At 37.9% G+C, this 27500-nt stretch overlaps 2 protein-coding genes, 1 non-coding gene and 3 pseudogenes across 3 annotated transcripts; 5 read left to right on the top strand and 1 right to left on the bottom strand.

The window, feature by feature from the left end:
- Nucleotides 1-1394: 1394 nt before the first annotated feature.
- LOC149038961 (uncharacterized) lies at nt 1395-3717 on the top strand (annotated as a pseudogene).
- Nucleotides 3718-5845: 2128 nt separating this feature from the next.
- LOC113681364 (uncharacterized) lies at nt 5846-8079 on the bottom strand. The gene has a single exon (XR_016180273.1). It is a non-coding gene; the product is annotated as an uncharacterized LOC113681364 (transcript).
- An 849-nt stretch (nt 8080-8928) lies between these two features.
- On the top strand, nt 8929-9730 carry LOC149038960 (uncharacterized; annotated as a pseudogene).
- A 6517-nt stretch (nt 9731-16247) lies between these two features.
- Nucleotides 16248-20615, top strand: LOC149038959 (uncharacterized). The gene is made up of 7 exons (XM_089185732.1): nt 16248-17285; nt 17776-17812; nt 19012-19221; nt 19327-19435; nt 19762-19865; nt 20191-20306; nt 20538-20615. The coding sequence occupies exons 1-7, from the start codon at nt 16248-16250 to the stop codon at nt 20613-20615; spliced, it is 1692 nt and encodes a 563-aa protein (XP_089041858.1).
- On the top strand, nt 20319-25173 carry LOC149038958 (uncharacterized). The gene is made up of 8 exons (XM_089184277.1): nt 20319-20611; nt 20708-20985; nt 21344-21495; nt 22097-22312; nt 22466-22558; nt 22851-23067; nt 23184-23270; nt 23424-25173. Exons 2-8 carry the CDS (start codon nt 20790-20792, stop codon nt 25055-25057), a joined length of 2595 nt encoding a protein of 864 aa, XP_089040403.1. The 5' UTR covers nt 20319-20611; nt 20708-20789; the 3' UTR covers nt 25058-25173.
- Nucleotides 25174-25869: 696 nt separating this feature from the next.
- LOC149038957 (uncharacterized) overlaps nt 25870-27500 on the top strand; it is a 1933-nt pseudogene continuing 302 nt past the window's right edge.

The raw sequence follows: 27500 nt of genomic DNA, 5'->3' as shown, positions 1-27500 counted from the left end.
AACGAAAGTACGATATCATTTTCCTTCAAGAAACCTACAGTACTGTAGATGTTGAAGATATCTGGAAGACGCAATGGCAAGGTAAGCTTCATTTTGCACATGGTTCTAATCACAGTTGTGGGGTGATGATTTTAGTGAGAAGTGACCTTGATTTTAGCGTTAAGTCCGTTAATTTGGATACCGAGGGCCGCTCAATTACAATGGAAGCTGAGGTACAAGGCTCATTATTCTTGTTTGTTAATATTTATGCTCCCAACAAGGTTCAAGATCAATGCCGTTTTTTTTGAAAATTTAAATAAAAACATTGAACATTTCGCTGTTAACAAAGAGCATAGGATAATTGTAGGGGGAGATTTCAATGTCACACTAGACTCTGATCTTGATTGTTCCGGTGGAAAACCTTTTAAGAAAGAGTCTGTCAAAAAAATACAAGACTTATGTCTCGATTTCGACTTAGTAGACATTTGGCGAATTCGAAATCCGGAATGTAAACGTTTTACGTGGAGGCAAAAAAATCCTTTCATTCAGAGAAGACTTGACTATTGGCTAATCAATGATTCTTCCCAGGATGATATTGAGAAATCTGGTATCATTCCTTCGATTAATTCAGACCACTCGGCAATTTTTCTTCATCTTAATAGTTTAGACAAACCGGAATACGGTCCCTCCTTTTGGAAATTTAATGCCAGTCTCATCGACGATGATGATTTTGTCACATTGATAAATGAAAGTGTGCCTATGTGGTTAAAGGAGTTCGAAGAAATTACAGATAAAAGACTGTTGTGGGATTTAATTAAGTACAGAATCAGACAAGTTTCAATTAAGCATAGTAAAGAGAAAGCGCTCAAAAAAAAAGATTTCTGATCTTGAGACCTCTCTAAGGATTTGTGAGGAAAAGTGTAATGAGTCACCAACCTTTGAGAATCAGGAGGAGCTTGAAATGTTGAAAATGGAATATGATTCTATTTATGAACAGATAGCAAAGGGAGCCATTATTCGATTAAAAGCCACATGGTATGAGAAAGGCTAAAAAAGCAACAAGTATTTTCTAAATCTGGAAACGCATAAAAAAGCTAAAAGCTCTGTTTGCAGTCTTTAACAGTGAAGGTGTGCTAATCACAGACCCTAAAAGAATTCTCCAAGAGATACAAAATTTTTATTCCAATCTTTGTAAACATGATCCCCTTAGACCATCAGAGGAGATGCTAAATTTTTTCTTGAATAACTCTGAAATAACGAAACTCACTAATAATGAGGCTCGAAACTGTGATGGAAAATTAACAGTTGACGAGTGTTACAAGAGTCTTCAGCTTTTTGAAAGCAACAAGTCACCAGGTAATGATGGATTAACGGCTGAATTTAATAGAGCTTTTTGGCACATTTTAGGAAATCTGATGGTAGACAGTTTAAACTACTCTTATGATTATGGCGAGTTGTCAAATTCACAAAAGGAAGCCATTATTACCTTAATTGAGAAAAAGGATAAATACAAACGGGATTTGTCGAATTGGAGACCAATATCACTTATCAATGTGGATGTAAAAATAGGGTCAAAAGCTGTTGCAAAAAGATTAGAGAAGGTCTTACCAAACATCATACATTATAATCAATGTGCATATGTTAAGGGAAGAACTATTTTTGACACAGTCAGAACGATAGAAGATGTCATGGAATTCTCAGAAACGTATAATCCTGAAGGGAGAATGATTTGTATAGATTTCAAAAAGGCCTTCGATACTGTCAGTAGAGATTTTCTATTTCGCACTCTAACCTCTTTTGGTTTTGGTTCATCATTTTTGCAATGGATACACCCATTTTACAACAACATCTCAAGTTGTGTCATAAACAATGGTTTTTCTACCCAGCCCTTTGCAGTTGAAAGGGAAGTGAGACAAGGAGACCCCTCTCTGCTTACCTGTTCATCATAGCGCTAGATATTCTTTGTATTAGTGTACGCAGTAGTAAAGATATTAATGGTATTAAGGTAGATAATGAAGGGATCAGATTAAGCCTTTTTGCAGATGATTTAACTGGTTTTCTGAAAGATAATCTTTCGCTTGTGAACTTTCTTAAACTTATAGAAGATTACGGGACTTGTTCAGGCCTGAAGATTAACCACGATATATCAGAAATAATGATATTGGGTAAATGTTCTTCTACTCTACAACAAGACAATGTCGTTTCATGCAACTTAAAAATTAAAAAAGTTGTTAAAATTCTGGGAGTGCACTCCACCTATGATTTTCGATTGAAACAAAAATTAAATGTTGATGAATTAATTAGTTCCATTCAACAAAAACTACGAATTTGGAGGTGGAGGGATTTGACGATTATCGGAAGAATTCAAATTGTCAAAACTTTTATCATTCCTATTTTCCTGTATCGCGCGAGTTTGATATTAGTAAATAGGGAATTTGCAAAAGATGTGAACAAAATTATCTTCGATTTTATCTGGAAGGGGAAGGACAAAATCAAACGCTCTGCTCTTATTGGTGACATTGAAGACGGGGGACTTAAAGCCCCACATTTAGATTCTATAATAGAGACTCAGAGAATCCTCTGTTGCAAAAAGTTGGCAAGCGATCAACTGAGCAATTGGAAAAAAATTGTACTGCATTATCTTGAACCTGTGGGGGGTTAACTTATTTTATGTCGCAATTTTAATTTGAAGAAATTGCTCATAAAGCTTCCAGCATTTTATGAAGAATGCTTTAAAAGTTTCGCAAAATGTTCCGCAGCAACTCACACAAGCAGACAGGATCAAAATAGACAAGATCTTTCAAAAGCTATTGTGTGGAATAATAAATTTATTTGTATCGGTGGCAAATCTGTGTATTTTAAAAATCTTGCAGAAAAAGGAATTCTTCGAATAGGGGATCTAATCTCGGACAATAACGAATTTATTGTTAAAAGTAATATTATTACAAGTTGAGAGAATTGAACACCTTGCCGTTAGATATATTTAGACTTATTTCTGTAATAGACACCTTACCAGTTGAATGGCGTGGATCATTAAACACGCTTGCTTCTACAGCTGACGAGCCTTTCAATTTGTATAACGAAATTAAATTAAGTTTTAATGACAAAAACGTTTTAATTGAGATAGTCATTTCAAAGATTATATATAAAGAACTTCGAAATAGAATCATCACTCCACCGACTGCCCAACTGAATTTTAATACTCATTTTGTTAATGATGTTTTAGAATGGAAAGAGATTTACAGCTTGCCATTTCGTACTTCCTTGGACACAAAATCGCGTGAATTCCAGTATAAACTACTTATTAACAGGTGTCTTATCACAAATTCTTTTTTAAACAAAATTGGTATTATTCCATCCCCGGCATGTTCCTCTTGTGGCGAAATGAACGAATCCTTGGAGCACTTTTTTATTTCTTGTCGTTATACTAAGGATTTCTGGGCTGAGGTAATAAAGTGGTTCAATAATCAAGGCATAAAGATAAAACGCCTCTCTGAAAAAGATATAATGTTTGGTATTTTAAGGTGCGAAGACGAATTATTAATCAATCATATTTTAATAATTGCCAAACAGTATTTATATTCTTGCCGACAGAACAAATTTCTTCCTTCAATTAAAGTATTAAACCTCAAAATTAAAACAATCCACCAACTCGAGACAATGATCGCAAAATCAAATAATAAGCTAAAAGCTCATAATATGAAATGCGACCAGTACAAAAATTATTACATGATATAGAATCTCATGTTTGTTGCTGCACTGTACTAGTATTATATATAGAAGCCGAGGAGAGCTAAGAGGAACTGTGGATTGTGTATGTAGATATATGATGTACCGTGTCTGTTTGTTTATGAAAAATGTATGTAACTTTGAATTAATAAAAATTAATAAAATACAAAAAAAACAACAGAAATTTGCAACAGATGAGCAATCCTCTGATAGACATTTGGATCATCCCAGAAAGACAAGGTATCATTCTTTCAGCTCATCACTGGCACATAAAGCCAGTGGGTTAAGAACTTTTTAGACATCATGCTGGCAGAATTGGTGCATCTGAAATTTACGCAGCATTCAACACAAATGTTGTGCAGCCCTCTCAGTCTCTGATTAAAACAATTTGATACCCAAGCCTCCGCATAGTTAACACTAAAGCTACCAGGCATGGTCAGAGGCACGAAAGTGATGCTGCAAATGCATACGAAGCTGCTGTAAAATCTGGTCATGTGAACTTAGCTGCTAAGAAGTGTGGCTTGTTTATTTACAAACAACATAAATTTCTTCATGCCACTCCTGATTTTCTAGTTTCATGTGTCTGTTATGGCACTGGATGCGGTGAAGTGAAGTACCCGAGTATAATCAAAGATGGCAACTTTGAAAACTTTGCTCAGCACAAGAATTCCTGCTTAGAAAAAGTGAATGGACATTTACAGCTCAGAAAAAGTCACAGCGACTACTATCAGGTGCAGCAGCAGCTTTTCTCTGTGCCTGGAATCAAGTATTGTGAGTTTGTGGTTTGTGCCATTGATGGGAAAAAGAGCATGAATTTAACAGTGCTGCGTATATATCCAGATGTGTGGCATTGGAACTCGGTACTGCCCAAATTGGAAACATTTTGGAGAACATGTATTCTTCCAGAAATTCTGGGGCGATGGTATACCCGAAGATGCACAGTGCCTCCCAAATTACCATATAAGGATGGTATTTGTTTTTTCAGGAAAATCAGACATGAGGAGACCATTTAATGCAGTAACGAAAATTGCTCCTACAAAAGGTTTCACCCTTCCTGTCTTTCGCTCACCACCATGAGAAAGCCGGAGACTTGGTATTGCCATTGGTACCAGGACATCAGCACAACCCTCTACTATAAAATTGGACAACATTTGCATCTGCAAGGCTAAGTGTAGTACAACAGAGAAGGTTGTAGAATGCCATGGAGACAACTGTAAAAATGGATGATTTTTCCACCTTTCCTGCCTCGGTTTAAACAGAATGCCCAACAATTATCAGACAACCTGGAAATGCTCTGAATGCAACAAAGGTGCCACTTTCCATTCAGCCACCACCCTTACCAAGTATTGTTCTTCATCAGATTCCTCAAGTGGTGAAGGGGAAAGTGATATTTCTATCACTAAAGTCACTCACAGCAGCAGTGGCAAGTCAAGTTCACTGGGAAACCTAACTGACTCCCATTTTGATTTAATTTTTAGTCCCACTGGATGGCTAGACTGTGACATTATTCACCAAGCTCAAGTTTTGCTGCATGGTGAGAATTCAAGCATAGAAGGTTTTCAGTGACCAACTCTTGGCCCACTTAGAAATTTTGATGTTGTCAGCGGTGAATTCATAAAAATTTTGCACACTGGTCACAGTCACTGGGTGTGTGTCAGCTCGATTGGATGTGATCTGGGACATATCAATCTTTATGAAAGCCTGTATCATGACTCTGTTTTAACCCAAGAGGTTGAAGAACAAACAAATGACTTGTTGGGGGGCTGTTTGGTTGCTCTTAATCCTATGCCAGTGCAGCAGCAAACAAATGGAAGTGATTGTGGGATTTTTGCTATTGCATTTTCCACCTGCCTGGTCTTCGGAGAAGATCCCACATTTGTAAATTTTGATGCTCGAAGTATGAGAACTCACTTACCATCATGTCTAAGCAATGGCAAGTTTACTTTGTTCCCTTCATTCTACGTACACTGACGATGCATACAGTCTAAAGTGAACAATAAAATCCATGTAATTTTGTTTTTATTCAGTTTCAGTTCTCAATCTTTGTACATTACATGCATGTGGAGAAGATATTTTACTTTCCAGATAAAAGAAAATTAAGTTTTGAAGAGCAATTTTTTTAATCACACTCGCCAGTCTAAGTTTTTTGTACCTCAGTTGTAATTTACATGGTATACTTTGCTTTCCCTACTAAGACACACAATAACTAATGGTAGTTGAATGCTAAAATATCTACTCTGCATAGCAACATGAAGTCAAACCAATGTTTCATTTCTTTTCCTCTCATTTTGACAATGGCATACCCACACAAAAAAGATAATGTCAAACAACCATCTGGTTTCAAAGGAAGGAATCAACAAGCAATATCTAATTAAAAGGGGACATAAACAGGGGTATGGTTTCTCTTTCTAAGGCTTTTAATTTTTTTTTAAGAATGACCAAGGGTTTGAGGTATATTGTTGATAACCTCATGGAGAGTTCCTCAATCATCAAATGCAGTATTATTTCACTATTTATGGTACAACCAAAAAAAATGTGAACACCTCAACACCAAAATAAGCCATGTGGGCATTAGTCAAGTAGCACTAACCTAATTAAGGTATTCTGGATAGAACACAATTTGATGAAAAAGTAATAAACAATGTTCACAGAAACAATTCAGGTATATTTCAGTTGTTCACCACTTTTTGAATTGCACTGTAACATCCAAGGTTTACAAATTAAACAAATGGTAAAGTACATTAAGAATATTCAGTGGAATATCCACATTTCTGGAGAGTTCCATGTGTCTTTGTTTCTAAATTTTATCTTCAGTCATACACAACATAACTATTTGGAATGGGAGGTTTGCCTAATCAAAAGGTACAATAGGAGGACAAAAGCTAACAAGAGCTGCATAAACTCTTATCATGTGATCCACCAGTGGAGTGTGGCGATCAGAGTTTTCATGATTAGATAAAAGATAGTCAGTTGGCAGGGTACCTTTGAGAATTGTAAATTTCTCTCTGAGCAATCCAATCACACGTTCCACATGGATCCTTACATTTGCAATTCCTCTAGTCTGCTCCACGTCCACTGGGTCCAGCTAAGATTTGCCCTTTGTAAAAGCTAGGATTACCAGTCTTGCTTGCTTGAGGACAACACTTTCACTAATGGTAAATCCTCGGTCAGCAATCACCATATCTCCTGGAAGAAGCTTGTCCAGAAAACCACAGTTCTCAGTCACAAATTTATCAGAGACATGACCTCCCCAGGCTTCCAAAACAAATCGTTCCTTGGGGGGTTATACCAACAAGAATCTTGACAATGTTGTGGTGTTTATAACTGGAAAATGTCTGTGCTCTAGTAAGCAAGTTTGATGGTCTTTCAATGAACACCTCAAAACAGTCGATGACAACAGTTGTTTTTTAGCCAAAGGCATCCTGGAAACACTAGGGCATTGTCTTGCAAAGTTGATACCTGTCTGGCCAGTAAACAAAGGGAAACAGTCTATTGTCCATTACCACAATCAAATGGAAAAATATTCTTGAAATAGTTGAAATCAATACAACAAAACAGTAGGCACGATCCTGTAATGGTACATTAAGGCTAAGTTTCATGAGTACAATAATAAACTCTTGGAACCTATTGATTGACTGAGTTTGCCTTTTCACATGTGAAGCTACATGGTCAAACACAACCATTAGTACTTCCAAGGAAGGTAGACCAGTATAGAAGCAAACCTTCTCATCAGAGTTAAAGAAATCTTTATCCGGTGCCCAATATGTGCTTTTTTGAAACATGTATTCTAATTCAGTGGTTTGGCATTCCAAATCCTTTAACTCTGTGTCTGCTTGGAACTTGGCATCTCTTATAATTTTCGTTCTGATTTCATCAGACTCATTGCCTTCATCACGTGCCGTAAGATCACCTTTTCTTCTTCTGTGGAGGTGATTGGCTGATTAAAGTCAATCTAGGCCACAGGAAGACTGCTTTCACTGAGTTTCTGACGCTTCTCTGCTGCTTCATGGCATGTTCCTCTCTTTTCTTCACTCTTTCTTGCCTCTTTGCTCTCACTTCATAGTCCATCTCACGGCCATAATTTTTCTTTTTGAGCTCCAAAGTTGGTACCCAATCCACATTGTGCTTGTCCCAGTAAGGAGACGGCTTTCCAGACACAAAATACTTGCCACATACTCATTCATTTTTGAGAACGTCTTTTGCTTTTATGTCGCCCCGACTTATTGTTTGTATCCACTTTCCTTTCCTCTCTATTTTCAATTCTTCTTCGAAGACAAACTTATTCTTTATAACTGATGGTATTTGATAAAATCCAATCCCTTTGTCTCAATCGCTTCTACTGCCACAGCCGAAAACTACGCAATGGACCATTTCTTCTATCTCACTTTCACCTTACTATAAGCGCATTTGTAACTATTTGTTTGAGCACCAGCATGGCAGATAGCAACCATCGTCAAGACCAAAGTCATGTGGGTGAAAACCACGAATGATAGAGTCCTTTTGAATGAAAAAAACCTATGATTTCCAAAAAGGGTTATCAACCTGAAGGGACTGAAGAAGTATTTGTCGTGTCATGCGTGGTTCCTGAAATAGTGTATACCTATAGAGTCAAGAGTCAGCTGTGTTGAAAATTATCAATACCGACCAGTTTGGAGCCTTACCGAAATCCTCCATGGCCCTAACTCTGACGTCCATGCTCCATCACTGGATGCGCGCAACTGATGGCATGGGATCTGCAGTCAGGGTGGCCCTGTTTGACTACCGCAAAGCTTTTGACTACATTGACCATCAACTGCTCACACAAAATTTACAGTCTTGATATCCCTCGGGGAGTAGCACGTTGGGTAGTCAACTTCTTAGTGCATGGCTACCAACACGTAAAATTATCTGCTGATTGTTTCTCTGGGTGGGGCCCCGTAACAGCTGGTGTACCTCAGGGGACAAAATTGAGGCCATGGCTCTTCTTGCTAATGATAAACGATCTAAGAATTCCCTAGGTTCAAACTTGGAAGTACATTAGGGAACTTAAGCACCTGACGTTTTCTACGGGGCGACGGCAACCGGAAGTCAAATTTACTTCCGATCCACGTTTCCTGCCGACAGAGTCCACCATCACGACTCTGCGCCGACTTCGTTTTGCTTATTTTGACGTCGCCTGTAAAACGCGAGTTTCACTTTTATGATTTTCGTGCTTTTATATCATTAGGCTCTAGCGTGAAGATGGCTACCAAAAAACAACCTGTAATGGAATGGACAGATGACCATGACATTCTTCTGTTGCGTGAAATGATTGCCAGCGAATTGTTTCAGTTTAAGAAAGGCAGTACAGACCATGGCAAAATCTGGGAGTCAATCCAGGAAAGATTGCACAAGCTCGATAATCCAAAATTTATGATTAAGGAGAAGAGGGGAGTCAGAGACCGATGGAATCTGCTTCAGGCCAAGTTTAAACGCACGCAATGAGAAGAGCTACAAGCCAGTGGCATTGATTGTGAGTTATCTGAGAAAGATGCCCTAATAGAAGAGTTCTGTGAGAAAGAAGATAGCTTTTCTGCCAAAGACAAGAAAAAGTCAGATGATAAAGAGGCAGCTGAAGAAATCAGAAAGAAAGCCATGGAATGCATGGCCTCGAAAAAAAAAATCAAATGAATCTGCTGGAGGCAGCGCCAAAAAGAGCCGAAGAAGCCGAAGTGATGCGGTTGAATTCTTGAAAGAAAAAGCTCAAAGTGAGTATTCCATTCGCCAACAGGAGCTAGACCTGCAAAGAAAGGAGCAGGAAGTAAGGGCCAGACAACAAGAGCTACAGATTGAACTGCTACGGAAGCAAACAGAGCAGCAAGTGCAGATTTCACAGGCATTGATGACCATGATGCAAAATCTGGTTAAGAAGTAAGATCTTAGGTTAGATCATTCAAGAAAGAACACTTTAATCGTCCTTTTGAAATTTTGTAGTTTAACAGTTTATACACATTATTTATAGTTGCTTGTGCTAGGGACAAAGCATTGAGTTTACGAAAATGGGCTGCCTGCCTGTACTGAGTTTAGTGTTGATTAACAATACAGCTCTTTATATTATGTGCTGTAAAAACTTAAAACAAACTGTTCATTACTTGACAGTCAGCCTTTGTGTTTTGCTGTGTTACGTTTACTCATTTGTTGTAAGTTTTAAGTATGATTTTGGTATTTTTATTATAAGCCACTGTCCTTTAAATCAGGAAACACTACTGATGTGTATGTTTACTTTCACTGAAATAAATTCATTCAATACATCTGATTTATGTGAAGTAGTCCAGTAAGGAAGGAGGGTTTAGCCCAAAAAACTCTGAGGTGCTGTTTCCATATAAGCAGGTTATTGCATTGTTAAGAATAGCACAGACTAGGTACATTTTTCCAACACTGCTCATGCCAATTTTTAAATTCTTTTTGAAGTCCAAGAATTTAAAATCATTAATAATATCTCCAAAGAGCCACTCGACTGTCACTCTGACAGAACTCATCTCTGCATTATATCCTTCCATCACTGCGGTTAGTATACCATGACGAAATGGTGCCTGTAGGTGCACACATAAAGGGTAAGCAGGGTCGCCAAACACACACACGGGCTCTCCAGTTGGGGAAAATGCATTTTGCTCAAGCTCATGAAGAAGGTTGGAGTCCACCAGCATACTAGCATCATGCTTTTTACCCTCTGCAGGCAAGAACAATAATAACAATTATCATAACCATAAGTTAATGATGATGATTATTATTCCTATGGCACACCAGAACTCTATTCACAGTTGGGGTACTTGGCTGAAAATAGATTGGACGCCAACAGGGGTATAGGGTCACCAAATGTCACAGGACTGTCTCAGCAAGTGCATTCAGTCCTTGTTTGTTTCATGTCCCTTCTACAACAGAATCTTCCTAAGAATGTGTGCCATTATTATTATTATTATTATTATTATTATTATTATATTATAGGCGGTCCCTCTATCTGGCTTTGGTAAAGTCACAACTGTGCTATGCAACGCAAGTGTGGTCCCCAGCCCAATTCAGTCTCAAAAGTCAGCTTGAAAGAGTACAAAGACGTGCAACAAGATGGATTCTAGGCACCAGAATTGGGGAAATGAGCTACCGAGACCGGCTTATCAAGCTGAATTTGCTCCCTCTCACCTACGACCGCGAACTTAAGGACCTTGTGTTTCTTTACAAATGTCTGAATTACTACACGGATCTAAACATCCTTAACTTTGTTTCTGTTATTTCCCACGGCCGCACCAGACAAAGTAATTCCTTCAATCTCACAACACCTTCGTGTAAAACAAGTACCTTTCAGGCCTCCTATTTCAACCGAACTGTTAAACTCTGGAACTCCGTCTGTACCTTATCACCCCCGTCCAAGTTTTCTAACCCGACCGCCTTTCAAACTTTTGTAGCAAAACACATGTTCTCTCTTGTCCGTTCAGTTTTTGATGTTAATAGTCCGTGCACGTGGTCAATTGTTAGGTCGTGTCCCTGTCATTGATTTTTAGTTATCTAGCACTTTTTCACCGTACGTTTTTACATTTTTCATTTTTTTTTCTCGTTTTTTTCGTTTTTATTAAGGGTAGTGCCCTGCATGGGACTCCATGTCCCATTCGCACTGACCCTTTTGGCGTATGTCTATCCATTTTTTTGTCTCTTTCCTTGTATATGTTTTCATTTTAAGCCTGTAGACGTACCCAATAAAGTTGTTAAATAAATAAATAAATATATTATTATTATTACTATTATAATTATTATCATTATCAAATTATCATTATCATCATTATCATTATCATCATTATCATTATTATTATTATTATTATTGTTATTGTTATTAGTGGGCACTTTACAAAAGTGTGATTAAACAAAGAAACAAGGCAACACAGACCCACTCTCAACCAAAAAGCAACCTACTATATTGTGAAAATCTGGACCTAAATCTTTGTAATAAAAAAATGTAGATGACTAACATACCAACAGGGCCATACATATTCCCAATGAGCCCATTTGGTGGTGTAACGGACTGGAATTTTAACAAGTGAACACGCTTGTGACCGTTATACACAATTCTTGACTGTTGATCGGGACGAGCAATCGGTCTCACTGACGCATCTATGAATCCATGAATGTTTTCAAGATCAAATCTTGCATACGAACTGTACGGAAAATGAGGGTTCTTGGAACGGCAGCTCTCCCACAAGACCAAGAATTCTTCATCAGAAATTATTTTACTATCATACGCTAGTAACAGCATCTCTCTTGTTTCACAAAAAGACATTTTTCACAGGTTTTTTTTCTCAAGCTTTCGAGGCAGGTTTCGAATGGGTTGCCGTCGCAAAAATATCTCTATGCTTAAGTTTGGATTTTGGCGGGAACGACGGCGCCCTCATACCCATGCTCGCTCGTTTGGAGACATCGCCGTAGCCCGAAAAATGTCTGGTGCTTAAGTTCCCTATTGATGACACGACGGTGGCAGAGATCGTCCCGCGTAACGCATTAGGTGACACCCAAACCGCAGTCAAAGTGGTGGAGAATTGGTCTAAAGCACAGAAGGTGCAGCTTAACGCTGACAAATGCAAAGTTATGGTCATCGACTACAAAAGGTAGAAATACCATTTCACTCCCCTCTTGGTCGATGGCAAAGTATTAGAGACGGTAGAGTCGGCTAAGATCCTAGGCATGACTATTTCGTGTAACCTTAAGTGGAATAACCACATCAATGATGTTATAAAAAGAGCAAACAAACGATTATACTTTTTAGCCCTCCTAAAGAGAGCCCGCATTCCCGTGGATGACATAATTAATTTTCATTGTACAACTATACATCCTGTTCTGGAATACTGCGCACAAATATTCCATCATGCGTTACCTGCGTATCTTAGTGATGACATTGAAAAGGTCCAAAGACGCGCATTATCCATCATTTCACCAGAACTGTCATATCATGACTCTTTAGACAGGCACAGTTTAGTTTCGCTCTGACAGATGCATGAAATTATGTACGGATCTGTTTTTGTCTGTCTCAAATCCATCTCACAAATTATATAATTTGCTGCCAGATAGGCATTTTTCAGCTTACAATACTAAACACCGGTGCATTTTTAACATGCCGCACTTTCGCACTGACCGTTTTAAATTTTCATTTATCCCGGCTATGTGCACGTGTGCTAACCTAGATTTTTAGCTATTCCACTGCTGTATATTAGCTATATTAGTTATATTAGTAATTTTATTTAGGTCTTAGCATTTTTGTTATAGGTAGTCTTATATAGTCTTATATAATCAATGATTGTGAAAAGCACTCAATTCAGGCTTTGGCTGCCATGTATTTTATTTGATAATAAACTATCTATCTATCTAAAGAAGTGGACAATACACCTGTGAGGGGCCCATTTTACAAACAAGACTTGCAAAAAGTACAAGTGCCTGATGAAGCCTGGTATCAAGATGACAAGATTTGAAGCACAAGACAATAAAGTGTTAGCTCAATGGCATAGGTGGCCTGATAAATAACTCGTGGGTTGATAAGAAAGTCATATAGAATGCATGATGGATTTCTACGCTAACTTGGAGAGTGAATCCTGCATGGATGAGTTCCTGGATAATTTACATGACAGTTTTAAGAATTGATTGCCATATACCTTTAGATACTTTTTTAGCATCAGAGAAACCTCTTGCAATTTAAGAGGAAATTGTATTAATCTTTGCCTTACCAAAGTTAGTCTTATGAGGAACTCTTTTACTTACAAATGCACTCAACTATGGAACAAAGTTCTAGAAGATGTCAAGCTGGCCAATGATGTTGTTGTTTTTAAGTCTAAGCTAAGATCAATTCAGCTTAATTTTTATGTTCTTTAATATATTTTGTGTGTAAGTTTTATAACATTTTGTATTTGTGTGTACATAGATTACAGATTATGTATTTAAATCTTTTTTTCTTTTAATACTAGATTTTATTATTGTAATTGTAGATTTAATGCCCTTCGTAGTTTGAATGAGCACTTGTGCTCTTATATAATAACGTCGTTAGATAAATTATTGATTGATTGATTGACCATCAACTTCAAGAAGCAAAGATGGAAAGTGCGATTGGCTAACATCAGTTACCCTCTTAAGCCTCCCATGGGAATTATCCTTTGACATGATATGAAGAGAGGAAGATGTGGTTCTATGTGGTAGTGTTTCCGTAGTACAAGATTTTGAGGCCAACAAAGTGGTGGTCACTAGTTGGCTTGACTTGACTTGGCTTGAATTACTGGCTTACCGACACACCTTAAAAAACAGAGTAGAGCCCATGGAAATGCTGGTGGATTATTACAATGGAGGAGAATCTGGATACAAGAAGGCAGTTACAGATTTAATCACTGAAAAATATGACAAAATAAGGGATGACCCCAGGGAGTTAGACTATAGTCTTACTCAAGAGAAAAGGCTATATTACATTTCTATGGGACAAGGATGACTTATGAATTGACAACTATCAAACTGGAAAGAGTAGAAGGATGTCTGGAAATTTCATAGGTGCACAACCATACATTCAATTTGGTTTAGAATTGGCTAAAGCACTGAACTGGATTCGTCATGATGTTCTAAATGATGTCTTGGAGCTAGCAATTCATAATCTACAGATTGATTCCCCAGAAAAACCCGCAGAGAAACCTCCCAATTACACTGGTTTTTGGAAAGCCAACATCAAGTATCTTAATCTCAGTCGGTTTTGCAATTGGAAATTTGCCAATCTCATCAAACTTTTGCTGCTATAATGGGATGGAATGTTACTAAAGATCATGAAATTAAAAGCACCTTGCAAGTAGAATCAAATGTGATGGCTTGTATGATTGTGGGGAATCACATGACAAACCTTTTCTGAGAAGTGCAGAGTGTTTCATCTTGAAAACATTTCAAACCGCTACATATCCAATGTATACCAGTGCGTCAACATCTATTCAACATAATTGAAGTGGATCTACTTAAATAAAATGGTGATAAACAAATATCAAGTTTCCTCGATGCATAGAAGAACAAAATAAATGAATGAAAATTATATTAATAAAGAATGAGATGATTGTCCCTACATATACATGAGTTGGAACAAAAACTTAGCATTGAAAATGGGATGAATACGACCCAATCCATCGAAGAAAAACAAGTATGGACTTGGACCGAATCTGATTCGGCAAACATACACAGAGGATGGTCAAACTGCCACTTGTTAGTACTTAACTTTTTAACCCATACACTGTCTTCATAAATGGCCACTACACAGAGTGGCCTGGATTCAGGAACATGGAAACGAAATTGGAAAGGCCTCAGGAAAATCAACAAAAAAGAAATGAAGGCTCTTAGTTGGCAGAAAACAACATTATTCTCACTGAGAATGACATACCCAGCACTTCCTTGGCTGGGAGAAATCCTTCACCCTTAAAGAATGAAGAATTGAAAATTTGGTTAAGATATCGAAGTGATTCACGTAAGGGACTCCAGACTTAAGTGTGCCTTGTGAAATGGTGAGCACACATAAACATGTGGTTGTGGAAATCTTACATTGACAATCTTTGTTTTTATCATAGACTCCAATAATATATCACGTCTGGTCGAGATAAAACGATAGTTGATCCTTATTCAGATGAAATTTATACTAAAAGGAAGACCAGGCTTTTGAAACTGTTGACCGAACGCTTCCCTGAAACTTCAACCTTGAAACATCCAAGTGATGGATTGGGAAACTCACTGGAAAGGATGCCTCCATTTACTCAGGCAGAAGCAAACAGTGATCAAAGGTACTTCTACCTGATAGCAAAATGTTAACACAGCTTCAGGAAGAAAGATGCTCCTCACAGTCCATGACGAGCTTTGCTCAAGAAAAGAATTCGCAGCAGGCATCGTAAACTGATGCCGAGGGTTGGGGAAGAAGGTGTTGGGTGGATGTCATCACATAAATTACACCGCAATGTAATTACATAGACTTGGCGCCCACGAATCCGCGAGAGATACGCGATTGCGTGCGAGTTAACGTGGGGTCATTTATTAACAATGAAAATAAAAATCATGAAATATTAGAAAATTTGCTATGCGTAATGCTCATTAAAAAACTGCGTTCTTTCTGATCCCGCCTGTTTCCTTATTATTATGACGTTTCTAATCACGTAGTCTTTTTAAGATCCTCCCTTTTCACAGAAGAGGTGATAGCTGCCGGGCGCCGTACTTATAAAAGTCTCTGTTTCAATTATTTATGTATTCTTTCGCTTGGTTTGCCACAAAACAGCAACAAAAGATATCGTTACTTTCACGTGTCGTTACGACCTGGGCAACAACCATATCAAATTTCCAGTATCACGCCACTTAGTGCATCGATCAATGTTTACGCTTTCCGATCAAAGTTATTGTTTTCGTACAAGACCCCGTGGCGATCTCACGACTTAGCCACCTATCCTGGTTAAATTCTTACTAATATTATAATATTAAACTTCGGCGGGATTTTCAAAATTGAAAAGCATCATGTTTGCGATTTCGAAACCATTCAAAGTGAAGTCATGGAGGCAGTCGGATTGTCGACGTGCGCCTTGCTCCCGGTTGACTTTTCCGCTCAGAGTCTTTGCAGGGTTACAAGTGCCACACTTGACCCTTCCAAGCACTGGTATCTACTTTTGAAAGAGGTATGTGGCGTCCCTCTGCGTAAATTTTTCATACGCGGTGTATTTAGGATATTTCCCAATGAAATCCAAAGTGTGGCTGCGCGGGAACTTCAGCCCGCCAAATCATCGTTTGAAGTTGTGGAGATGGACAGGATTCCCGACGCCGTCCACGTTGTGTCCACGTTCGGTCTGGTTGCTGGTCTTCTTCGCAATAAAAAAATTCCCGACGAACTTATTAATTCTGCGGGATTTATGGCAATCGTAAATCTGGTCAACTCCGCCACACTAGACTTTGAGTCCGAGGGCGCGAAAAATTTATCTTTTGGCGCCAAAACCAATCAAGACTCCGAGGAGCTCGTTTCCTTGCTTGCCGAAAGATCAGCCAGAATAAATTCCCTTGAAATGGAAGTGAAGGAACTCCAAGCACGGATTTCCCATCTCGAATCGAGCTCGGTTGCAAGTTTAGACGATTCTTCCCTCCTTAATTCCCCATGTTGCTCATCTACTCCGTCAAGTTCGTCTAGTTCCTCGTGTAGTTCAATCGATGAGACAAAGAACCGACCTGATTTAGGAACAATAAACAAGAAAAGACAAGTTCTTAAAAGGTGCAGGAAGATAACAGCTGTCCTTGATGACGTTTCTGAGAGGTACAATGAGTCCATCGCTGCCGTCCTCGGAAACAGCTTCTTGTACGGAACGGATGGGGAAAGGGAAAAAGTACAAGGCATCATCTCGGAAGTCATTGATCTAATTATTACAAAATCAAAGGGTTCGAGGAATGGTTTGACCGAACTTCTTTCGCCACAAACACTCGCAAATGTTTTCCAAAGGATGCGTGTACCAGACTGGGTGTTGTTGTTTCTTAAGCTCCAAACAAGACTCCCAGATTCTGCATGGCAAACTCTGCTGAACTTGACTCGACTAGGAAAGAGTGGGGTGAGTTACTAACCGTAGAGGTTTTTGCATTCATTAAATTTAAGTATTTTGTTATTTATTTTATTTTCGTTGCTTTGTTTCTATAGCGATGAGCTATCGGTCATGTGATCCTTTTTCTTACCAGCAATGTAAACCCCATGTAAGGTTGTATTTGACAAAATTCATAAGAGTTTTATTTCAAATTTCATGAGGATGATTTTGTGTATCGTGGTGAGACGTACAGCATATTGATTTTTTATGAGTAAAATTACATCTTACACCTCAGGTAAGGTATCCAGCTTTCAAAGGATTCCTCCTGAGAGGGGAATTACATTTGTTCATTCAGTTTTATGGCTTGAAAATCAGAACACGATATATAAAGCAGTTATTGAGACTTCTTTTAGTGGGTTATTTTTGAATGTATTTTTGAACATAACTGATGTCAACCTTTTTTAACATTTATAAAGTGACAGTTGATCTAAACCTGTTTCTGGATAATTTTTTTCTACAGAGAGCTGGAGACACACCTGTACTGCTCACCAATCAAAGTGCTCTGTGAGCAAACTCGTGAATTGACACATGATTTTTTAGATTATGTTTAATGTTATCTGGTTTAGGGAATTTTGTGGTTGATTGTCATATCTAGAGTACGAGCAGTAGTTCAGTGTTCGCTAATGTAGCAAAGAAACAAAGTAACGTTGGGATAAGAAGGCATTACCATTGAAATGATCATGCTATTACATTTGACAAGGTGGATGATGTCATGTGTTTTAAACGTCTATCATTTTTGTTTCTGGTTTAAGAGAAAAGGTTGGAAGTAAATGTGGGTGAAAAGTGAGATTTACTGTCTTTCGTTGTAAATATTAGAAAATCAAGGCAATTCTGTCTTAATGAAAACATTAACGATTCCCTCTTTATCAAAAGAGACAAACGGGAACGAGTTTTGAGGGATATAACTAAGCTAAGCCTGCCACCGTCATTTTGGATCTCCGCCTGGGTAGATTTAAGTCACGTGCTAGGCAACGTGTAATCAATAACAAGATAGAATTTCATTTCAGGCCTATTTACCAATTTTGTGGTGTGTAACTTTCGCATTTTAGTACGTTGAATGAATGTTGAATCTTCAAATTGTCTTGAAACTTAAAAGAAAATTGTTCTTTTGAAATTCACTGAAAATCGGTAGCTAAAACTGTTTGTTTAGGTGATATTTGATTTTCGTGTTAACTTGTTATTTCGTCAGTCGCCGGCATCTTTTGTTGCTTCACACAGGAAAAACACACGCGACGAAACGTAATGATCAATTTTGTCCTCAATCTCACGCTATAACAGAAAAAGCTTTTGAACATCTGTAAACTCCGAGCACTTCGCAGTAAGTGATATTTTCAATGAATCTTCGGATTGTTTTCAAGTTCAAGGATTGTAAATTACAATTTTATGAAAAATGAAGGTTGTTCTGTTATTTCAGTGTGAATCCTTGCATGCCTGCCATTCGCTGGCGCCGCTTGTTGAAACTAAAACGTAAAAAAAAAACTCTTTAAAGATTATAATTGGCTTCTTTTTCACCTCACCACTATTCTTAGCAACAAAGGTCGCCATTTCGTCTTTTTTTGCTCGCCAAAAACTATCAAATGCTCTCAAAAGCCTAAAATCTAAAAAAAGTTTACAGGAATCGACCAATCGAGCGAGCGAATGCCATTCCCCACATCGTACCTATAACTCGCTCTTGCACATGCGCGCAATTCACGAGTTAAAAATGAGATAAAGGCACTGAAGAAACTAGTCTTCTCTGCAGTGCAGAAAACATTCAAAATTGCCAGGGTCAAGGATGCAGATTTTGATGCTTGGAATGTACATCTAAATTCTGTTCTTGTCTGGGCAATTAGGGAGCAGCACCTCCATTCATGCAACTCAGAAGACAAAGAGTTTAACATTAAACTTGATGGACGTCCACTAGGAGGTGTGTTCTTATTTGAGTAAATTTTTTGAGAGTTGTTAGTCTTGAGTATGAAAGTGTAATCCTGGCCAGATTAAGCAAAGGTGTCTTTGTATTGGTTTATTTCAGGTAAAGACCAAGTAGCTGTAGGCCTGGCACCCATTGATTTTAAAAACAAAAGCTCTGAGAGCGCACTGTCTATTTACCCCCTTGCAATTGGGAACTGTAAAGAGAAAAGGTAAGTGGTGATTTAAGTAAGTCGATCAGGTCAAATAATCAGTGAACAAAAATTACAACAACTAATTTTACAATGACCATTTCTAATCATTTACAAAAATAAAAAAATACGGTTGTAAAATGTGTATTGGATCACATGCTGGTGCATGCAGACAATAGTGCATGTTACTGGTTTTGAAGAGAAGACTTTGAATAATTTTAAAGGCTCTTACATTATTGCCATCATTTTTGCTGTAAATACTAGAATACTCAGAGAAGTGGGATTGCATTAATGAAGGTGCTTTTGCAAGTGTTCTCTTTTAATTTTTTCTCTCCTTTTTTTAGTAGGTCAAATTTAAAGCAGTTACTTGAGAACCTCAATAATCAGAAAGATGTCATCAAAAAACATGGAATATGGGTTGATGGTAAAAAGTACAACATTTCTTTCACAGGTAATAAGAGAGATAGAAAGTTAAGAGGAAAAGTATACTGCAAAATGACAAAGTTTGGAATTAAGTAGGCAAAGCAGCCAGATTTTCTGTTTAATTGAACATTCAGAGTTACTCATTGAAAAAAGGAAAAGAAAACATTCCACACAGAGCCTATTATTTCTTCACTGCACAATAACATTGAGTCATTGTTTAATTAAATTAAGTTAAATCATGTGGAGAAGTGAGTATTCCTGAGACAATTTTTTTTATTATGTGTTAAGTCTCATGTGTTATGAACATCGAAGTATTTTCTGTAATTTTTTCCTTACATTTCCTTTTTCTGCAGTGACTCTTGATTACAAGGCCTTGCTGCTTCTTCTCAACAAAAAAAATGATGAAGATTTCCTTCTTGGTGGGAAAGGATATGGCGTGGAATTTTGTGTATTTTGTGATGCAATCAGGGTAATTATTTCTCTTGATATTTTCCTTGCTTTTAATTATTTCATCGATTTATGATCAGATCAGTTTTCTGAAAGTAGAATGGCATCAAGTCAAATTGGAGGTAGTACATGACTGTAGTGAAAAACAGCCATTGATGACTCTATTTTGTAGAATTGAATGTTTATATCTGTTGTTAAAGTGCATGAAATTAACTAAGAAATGAATTTTAATTAAATACTTATTTTCATTGAGGCCTGTACATGCCATGGAGTTGATGCAGATGAAACCTGTCTAGATTGTTTAAGGTCAAAAGCAAACATTGGAAGGTGAGATACCTGATAAAATTTATTGGTATCATACAGACAAGTTTCATGTGTGGCAAATCTAACCCAACCAACTCTCTTTACTTTCTCTCTATACAGGTGTTCAGGCCTTCGAGATGACCTTAATTTCCTATTGGAGGAAGAATTAAGCAGCATTAATCTTTGTTCTCTGCATTGTGAGATGAGAAATTGTGAGCAGCTTTTGGGTTCATTGGGGTTGTTTGCCTATCGCATTGGAAGCCTTGATAAATTAAATGAGGTTTTGTCCAATTATGGTCCTGAAAATTGCCGTGGGTTTCCACGAGTAACTATCAAGGAACGAAAAGGCCAGCAAACAGAAATAATGAGACAAAACATTCAAGTGGCATCTTTTTCAGGTATGCCATTTGTTTGTATTTGATATAATTCATTGTGCCATATTTGTTTATCATTCACCTTAGGCCAGTTATTATTTTTTTATTAGCATTCCCAATGCTATTTATTAGGAATTAGCTAATTCAGTACATATGAAACATACATAAGAGCTGTATTAATTCTCAGTAACAGCATGAAACTCATTTGAACAACCAGTTTGTTTTAGAGACAAGGTATATTCTTTTCTGGTAATTTCCATTTACCTGACAAATACCATGTAGTTTTGTGACTCTTTATGCTAACCACACTGCTAGTGTGTGTCATAACATTTACATTCCTCCAAACTCACAGATGAATATTCTACAAATGATTATTCTTTAGGGTCAACTGAAAGAACAGTTCTACAGAATTTTGAAGACATAGTAGAAAGATCACTGCCCCTAGAGAAAGTGACCCAGTATTATATGGAAAGTCCTGGAGCTGCAAGAAATGTTATTCTTAGCTATGTTGCTTTCTTTGAAGAGCGCATAATGGTATGCATTTCACCTTTTGAACCCCAGCCTCATTATTTATCGTATATTGGAATATATGATTGTTTGATTGAATCTAGGGAGAATCTGTCAAAATTTAATATACCTTGAAAATAAGATAAAGCTTAGTTTCAAAAACCTTGTAATAAAGAAATGCTCGCAATGATAATCTTTAAATTTTTGCTAATTGAGAACTGCAACACTTTGATTTACAGTTTGTGAGTGACCTGTTTGACAGGGGAACTTACATACGTGATTATGGCTCTAAAAAGGAAACAGTTTACCTTGATGAGACAAAAGGTAAAGGCTGCTGAGGTCAATATGCCTAATAACTTAATTTTGGTACATCACATTTCCTGTAGATAGCTATTAATGATTACACTGTCACACAGTGAACTACAATTTTTCTCCAATTTTTTCTCTAAAATTGGGCTGTGACATATGGAGGTCCTGTGAATCTAAGTATACAATTTCCATCCACTTAAGTGAACTGTTTTGTCTTTATTGTTTCTTCTTAGTTGTTTGTCCTGCATTGGTGTTCGTAGTGGTGTTCACATGAAATAATTTTTCAAATTAAGTAAATCTTGTGTCCATTCTCCAACAGAGCTTAAAGCCTTTTTGCTTAAACTTGAAGAGTGGTGGAAAAAAAAAACAACATGAGGTGGAAACAGCATTCCTTGAGCTAGAGGAAATGTCAAATGCTGAAGAGCCAGGCAAGAAAAAACAAAAAACAGGGAGAAAAATTCAGCCAGGGTTTCAACTGTCCTCTAGTTCTTTTGCCAAATATGCAGCTGAACTTCAAATTGAGATGTTTTCAAAGGTAAGTTGAGAAAATTGTCTATGTTTAAAATCCCACATCAGTAAATGTTTTTTAAAGGTTTGCCTGATGCAGTAAGTCACTTTGCAGGTAATTTATATCAATTAATCAGGGCTGAATTGAAGACTGATGATTGCCTTAAACCATTTATACTAGGTTTGCTGTGATTGGAGAGAAATTGCTCTCACAATGCGTGAGAGAGTCTTTGAAGACCATGAAGAACAACAGATTGACATTTATGATGTGAAGGTGATTTTTTTTTTCTTGCATTAAGACTCACTGCCTTTTCAATGTTTCAAATATGGATTTAAGAACTTAAATTGTCTGAAATGAGGATACCCAGAAATAATTTAAATTTGCTTTTATACATTGGCTTTACTATTATATGCTCTAGGTTTTGGTTTAAAACTGCCATCACCAGCAAGTTGATAATTATTTATTACACACTCAGGAAAACTGCTGGCCCCCAATTAATATACTTAATCTCTCTTTGGTTAGACTTACTTATGCCACTCTTACCTTCTTGGTCTTTTCATTTAAGTGCAAGGAGTGGGGATTTTTGCTGAAGAAGCTGTTTGGTTCCCATCTTGGCACTGGTGATTATGGACACCTAGTTGTCGATCACAGTGCTATGCTTCTTTGGCACTTCCGCTCTTTCTATAAGTACTCAGGGCAAGGATTTGAGTCCTCCCACAAGCTACACCGCCAATTGTATTCTAAGGCAACAAACCATGATGCATCAGGGCCCAGCCAGTCTTGTGAGTTAATAAACATTTATTTTGATGCTCATACAATTATGAAAAAATGCACATATTAATGAACATCTGATTTGGATGGCTGTAGAACCTATCAAAATTTCACTTTTTCTTTCCAGTGAATCAAATCCTTACCCACTGGTATGCAACTATGCTGCTATCCTTGCGGTACTCATTCTATGAAGCACGAAATTGTATTAGTGTAGGTGGGTATAGTTTTTAATTTATATGTCAATAAATATAACTTCACAATTATTTAATTCTGTTTCAGTGAGATTTTTAGTTTACCCTTTTTGAACTTTTAAAATATGGTGACACATAAAATTAGCCCTTACGTTATAATTCCTTTTTTCCCACAGGAAAAAGAACATTTTCCTACCGTGGATGTGGCTGGAAAAGTATGAGTCATGATTTAAAATCATGGACTGAAGAAAAGAAATCCTGGGTGTTTGTTCTTAGTGATCTTTTTGAGCAAATGTTTGGAACTGACTTTTTAACCTACTGTTTTGACAAAGATCATGGAACTAAAGTTGATGATTCCAAAATATGTGAAATTTTTGAATATTGTCATGAGTACTGGGAGAAGCATTTCTCTGGAGAAAGTCCAGAGCCACAAGACAATACCAAGCATCTTTGTCATCCCAGAATCCATCTTAATTCACATGCCAATATTCATCCGCAACAGCCGGCACCTAAACGAATTAAATTTGATACTCTTGATTCCACTTCATCTAGCATCTACCAGCCATCCAGGTCAGAGCTTAACTTTGCTGAAATGCTTGGAGCCCGAGATGACTCCACACACATAAAGAGCAGCCAAACATCCTTAAAGCTTGTTAGTGACACTTCTGTTGTTACTGGAGATGATGATGTTCCTAAAATGCCACAGCAATGTGCACTTAGAGCTGCAATGGCTAAGGCCACAACAAGAGCTGAAGTAGCTGCCCTTTACAGCCTTATTCCTCCACTACCATCAAGATCTCCCTCTGCATTAAACCCATTTTATGAGAAGCTGGCCTTTTCAGATCCCTTCTCTGTAGCAGAGCGTCCTTGTGAAGGTGACATCCAGAGGGCTCACCAAATTTTGTACAATGAACGAAAAGCTGGTAAGAATCCTTGTGGCATCAAGATTGAAGGTATTGGGCAGTTCTCTGAAAATGCCTTATCTATCTTACGGCGTTTCTGTGAAATAGTAGACACCCACCACAAAGTATCTGCAGAGGCTAAATGGCTCTTCCAGATGAAATGCAGCCCTAAAGATCTTGTACAGTTGCAAAATGCCCTTTGGAATGTTTCAGCTAGTCAACCAATACTGGAGCATGGTACAAAGAACCTTGATTCCACCTCATTTTCAGATCTTGTTGAGGAGCGTTACATTGATAGTTTTGTCGTAGATATTTGCATTAGCAAGTTTCTAGACAAAGCAAGAGAAGTTGGAAAGGGTTTCACTGTCTTCTTTCCAAGTGAGTTCTATGACTGGATGAGGTCAAATGACAAAGAATTCCAAAAGCGGAAGTTGAGAGAAAATGTAGAGCAGCTGAAACAAGTCAATGACCTCCAGCAAATATTGGTGCCAGTCTACCTGCCCAGCCACTGGGGATTGATGTTTGTGGATCTAGTCAATAGGGAAATGTATTTTGATGATGGACTTAAGTCCACTGCTCCTCCCATAGCCTTTTCCTCAGTCAAAAGATCATTAGAATTGCTCTTAGAAATATACCCCTCTCATGCAGCTCTTCAAGCAAAGTTTTGGCACAATTGTCACAGATTTCAGCGTTTTGGCATGCCATGTCAGACACCAGTTGATTCTAGAATGATTGGTGTTGGAAGTTGTGGTATTGGGGTGATAATGGCAGCGAAAGATATAATACTTGATGGTCCCTTGTCCATTAACAACTTTCAATGGCAATACTGTGAGATGGATGTGCACAGGAAAGACTTAATGCTTCAGATTCTGAAGTGGAGAGACCAAGCTGGAAGTCGTGGCCATTAAAGATTTAGTGCACACCCTATTCTACACCTTAAAGCCAGTTCTGTTTCTCTTGAGTTATCAGTCCATCCATGGCCTGCTGTTATCTTATGGCAGAACTGTTATAAAAAATTTGAAAATTAATTTTTGGTTTGTTTTCTTTTTGCTTTTGTTTTTGTTTTTGTTCTTGTTTTTATATACCATGACTGTTTCATACCAACCAGCTCTGTTTCTCTTGGGTAGTCAGGCTATCATTGTCTGCTGTTATCTGATGGCAGAGCTATTTTTACTAATATGTTATTGTTATTTATTTTTGCTCTTGTTTGTTTTGTTTTCTTTTTTGTCAATGTAAACTTTGACTGATATTTACTAACCAGTTCTGTTTCTCTTGGGTAGTCAGTTCATTGTGGACTGTTGTTATCTGAAGGCAGTGGTACAGACCCCTTTTTTCCACCTCAATGTCCGTACCTTGTCGTGGTGAGGTGCCTTGAGTGCCTCAATGACCAGCTGCATTACAATTCCTATAAGGAATTCAGCTCCAATTGATGGGGTGTATTTTCTGCAAGGTAGAGGCCAGACTAACACGGACTTTTTCGTTGTAGTTATTGTTGTAATTATTGTAATTATCATTATTATTAATTATGGGCTGTTGTTATCTGATGGCAGAACCACTAACTTGTTCTGTTTCTCTTGGGTAGTCAGTCTATGGGCCGTTGTTATCTGATGGCAGAACCGGTCCCAATTTTTTTCCTGCTCTTGGGCTGTCAGAGATGAAATGACCCTCTGCCTTAAACAATCAGTCAGCATGCTATTCCTCCTACAAATCAAGGACAACAATGAAGGCTTTGGTGGGAATAACTCCAAGTGGTGCCACAGCATTTATTAGTGAGCTATACCCTGGCAGTATTTCTGACAAGAAAATAACTGTGAAGAGTGGACTTTTTAACCACCTTCCGCAGGATGATGAAGTCATGGCAGACAAGGGGTTTTTAATTCAGGATGAACTGGCCTCTGTAGGGGCTGTCTTAACAATGCCAGCATTTCTGAAGGGGAGAAAACAATTTTCTAAGGAAGAAGCTGCAAAGAACAAGAAATTTGCCTGTCTCAGAGTTCATGTAGAGAGATGCATGGAGAGAATAAAGAATTGGCATATTTTGGATTCTAAGATTCCAATCTCTTTAGCACCATTTGTATCAGACATATTTATTGTAATTGCAATAACAACAATATAACAATAACAACTGGCCAAATTCAATTAGAAAAAGTTAGGCAAGCCCTGCTAAGTGGCGGCAATGCCCAGTCCCTAGAGAATGTTGCCATGAAGTACAGCAATGCTTGGCACATTCACTGTCTTCATACCTCGTGAACAAAAATGGAAGACCAGGTGGTTCTGAAATAGAGGCTATACGCCTTCTGAAAGATGACTTTATTGCTAGAGGCTTGGATCCCTATTTGGTTATGGACGTGACTGACAACACTGTTATGCTTTCAAGCAAGCAAAAGATTTGTATCGGAGCACTCATAACTCTTGGCATAACTGATGAGCCTGTAAGTCTTGACGGCTGTGAAAGCCATGCAAAAGGTTTTACAGAAATAGAACTGACTGCATACTACCCAACTTTAAGAATAAACGTTAAACTGGTGAACATGTTTGTTCCAAAACCAGGAGAAAACTCAGAAAATGTTGAGTGCATGGTTAAGATTTTCAATGCTGCTGTTAATGCAGTACTGCCATCTGTGGCTCATGAACATGACTTATCTCCAGAATAATTTGAGGGCAGAGGCCTAGACCCTCATGCCTATGTTGGCGATGAAGGTGGTGCCTTGTGGAGTGTTCTTTGTAAAGCAAAAGGGGAAGCCATAAAAAACAAGACATTGTCAGATTTTTTTCATATAAAGCAAGACATCCATCGTCACTAGAAATACTTTAAAGCTGAAAAAGACAAAAAACAGTTTGAAAAGTTGATGATGGATGCATATAATTCACCTACTTCCATTCAAGCTGATGAAGCAGAAAAAGCCTTAGAAAAGTTAATAAACAACCAGTCAACCAATGTACAGAAAATGAAAAACTTCAAATCATGGTGGTGGAGAAGATCTCGTTGGCAGCAATGGTGTAGATCATATTCCTCAAGTTCAGTATCTTCTGCTGAAGTCGCAAATGCCAAATCTATTAGTGCATCAGGATACCGGAAAAGACTGATAGATGTGGTCACCACCGAATGTTCAGCTGCAGTTGTTGAAGCTGCTGAAATCAAGTGTCAAGCTCCGGGTCAAAAGACAGTTGGAGAGGGTCCAACTGCAGCTGATTGTGAAGAAAAGAAACAAAATGAACTTTTTGCAGATGAAGATGCATGTGCTTCTGCAGTGCAGTACATAGCAGTCCATGCTGACTCCTTGTCTGGGGAGCCACACTTTGTAACCGACGTTAAAATGGCTCATCAAGACTATAGAGTTAACACCAAGG

The sequence above is a fragment of the Pocillopora damicornis genome, chromosome 10 (assembly GCF_964200805.1).
Source record: "Pocillopora damicornis chromosome 10, jaPocDami1.2, whole genome shotgun sequence".
Classification (NCBI taxonomy): Eukaryota; Metazoa; Cnidaria; class Anthozoa; order Scleractinia; family Pocilloporidae; genus Pocillopora; species Pocillopora damicornis.
This window is presented reverse-complemented; position numbering and strand designations above follow the sequence as displayed.

Bases quoted from the DNA above. Each gene is read 5' to 3' on its own strand.
- LOC149038959 (XM_089185732.1), top strand. From the start codon at position 16,248: ATGGAGGCAGTCGGATTGTCGACGTGCGCCTTGCTCCCGGTTGACTTT. The intron at 17,286-17,775 runs GTGAGTTACTAA...TTTTTTCTACAG, and splicing joins CTCGACTAGGAAAGAGTGGG to AGAGCTGGAGACACACCTGT. The intron at 20,307-20,537 runs GTAATTATTTCT...ATTTTCATTGAG, and splicing joins TATTTTGTGATGCAATCAGG to GCCTGTACATGCCATGGAGT.
- LOC149038958 (XM_089184277.1), top strand. From the start codon at position 20,790: ATGAGAAATTGTGAGCAGCTTTTGGGTTCATTGGGGTTGTTTGCCTAT. The intron at 22,313-22,465 runs GTAAGTTGAGAA...CATTTATACTAG, and splicing joins AAATTGAGATGTTTTCAAAG to GTTTGCTGTGATTGGAGAGA. The intron at 23,271-23,423 runs GTGGGTATAGTT...TTTTTCCCACAG, and splicing joins ACGAAATTGTATTAGTGTAG to GAAAAAGAACATTTTCCTAC.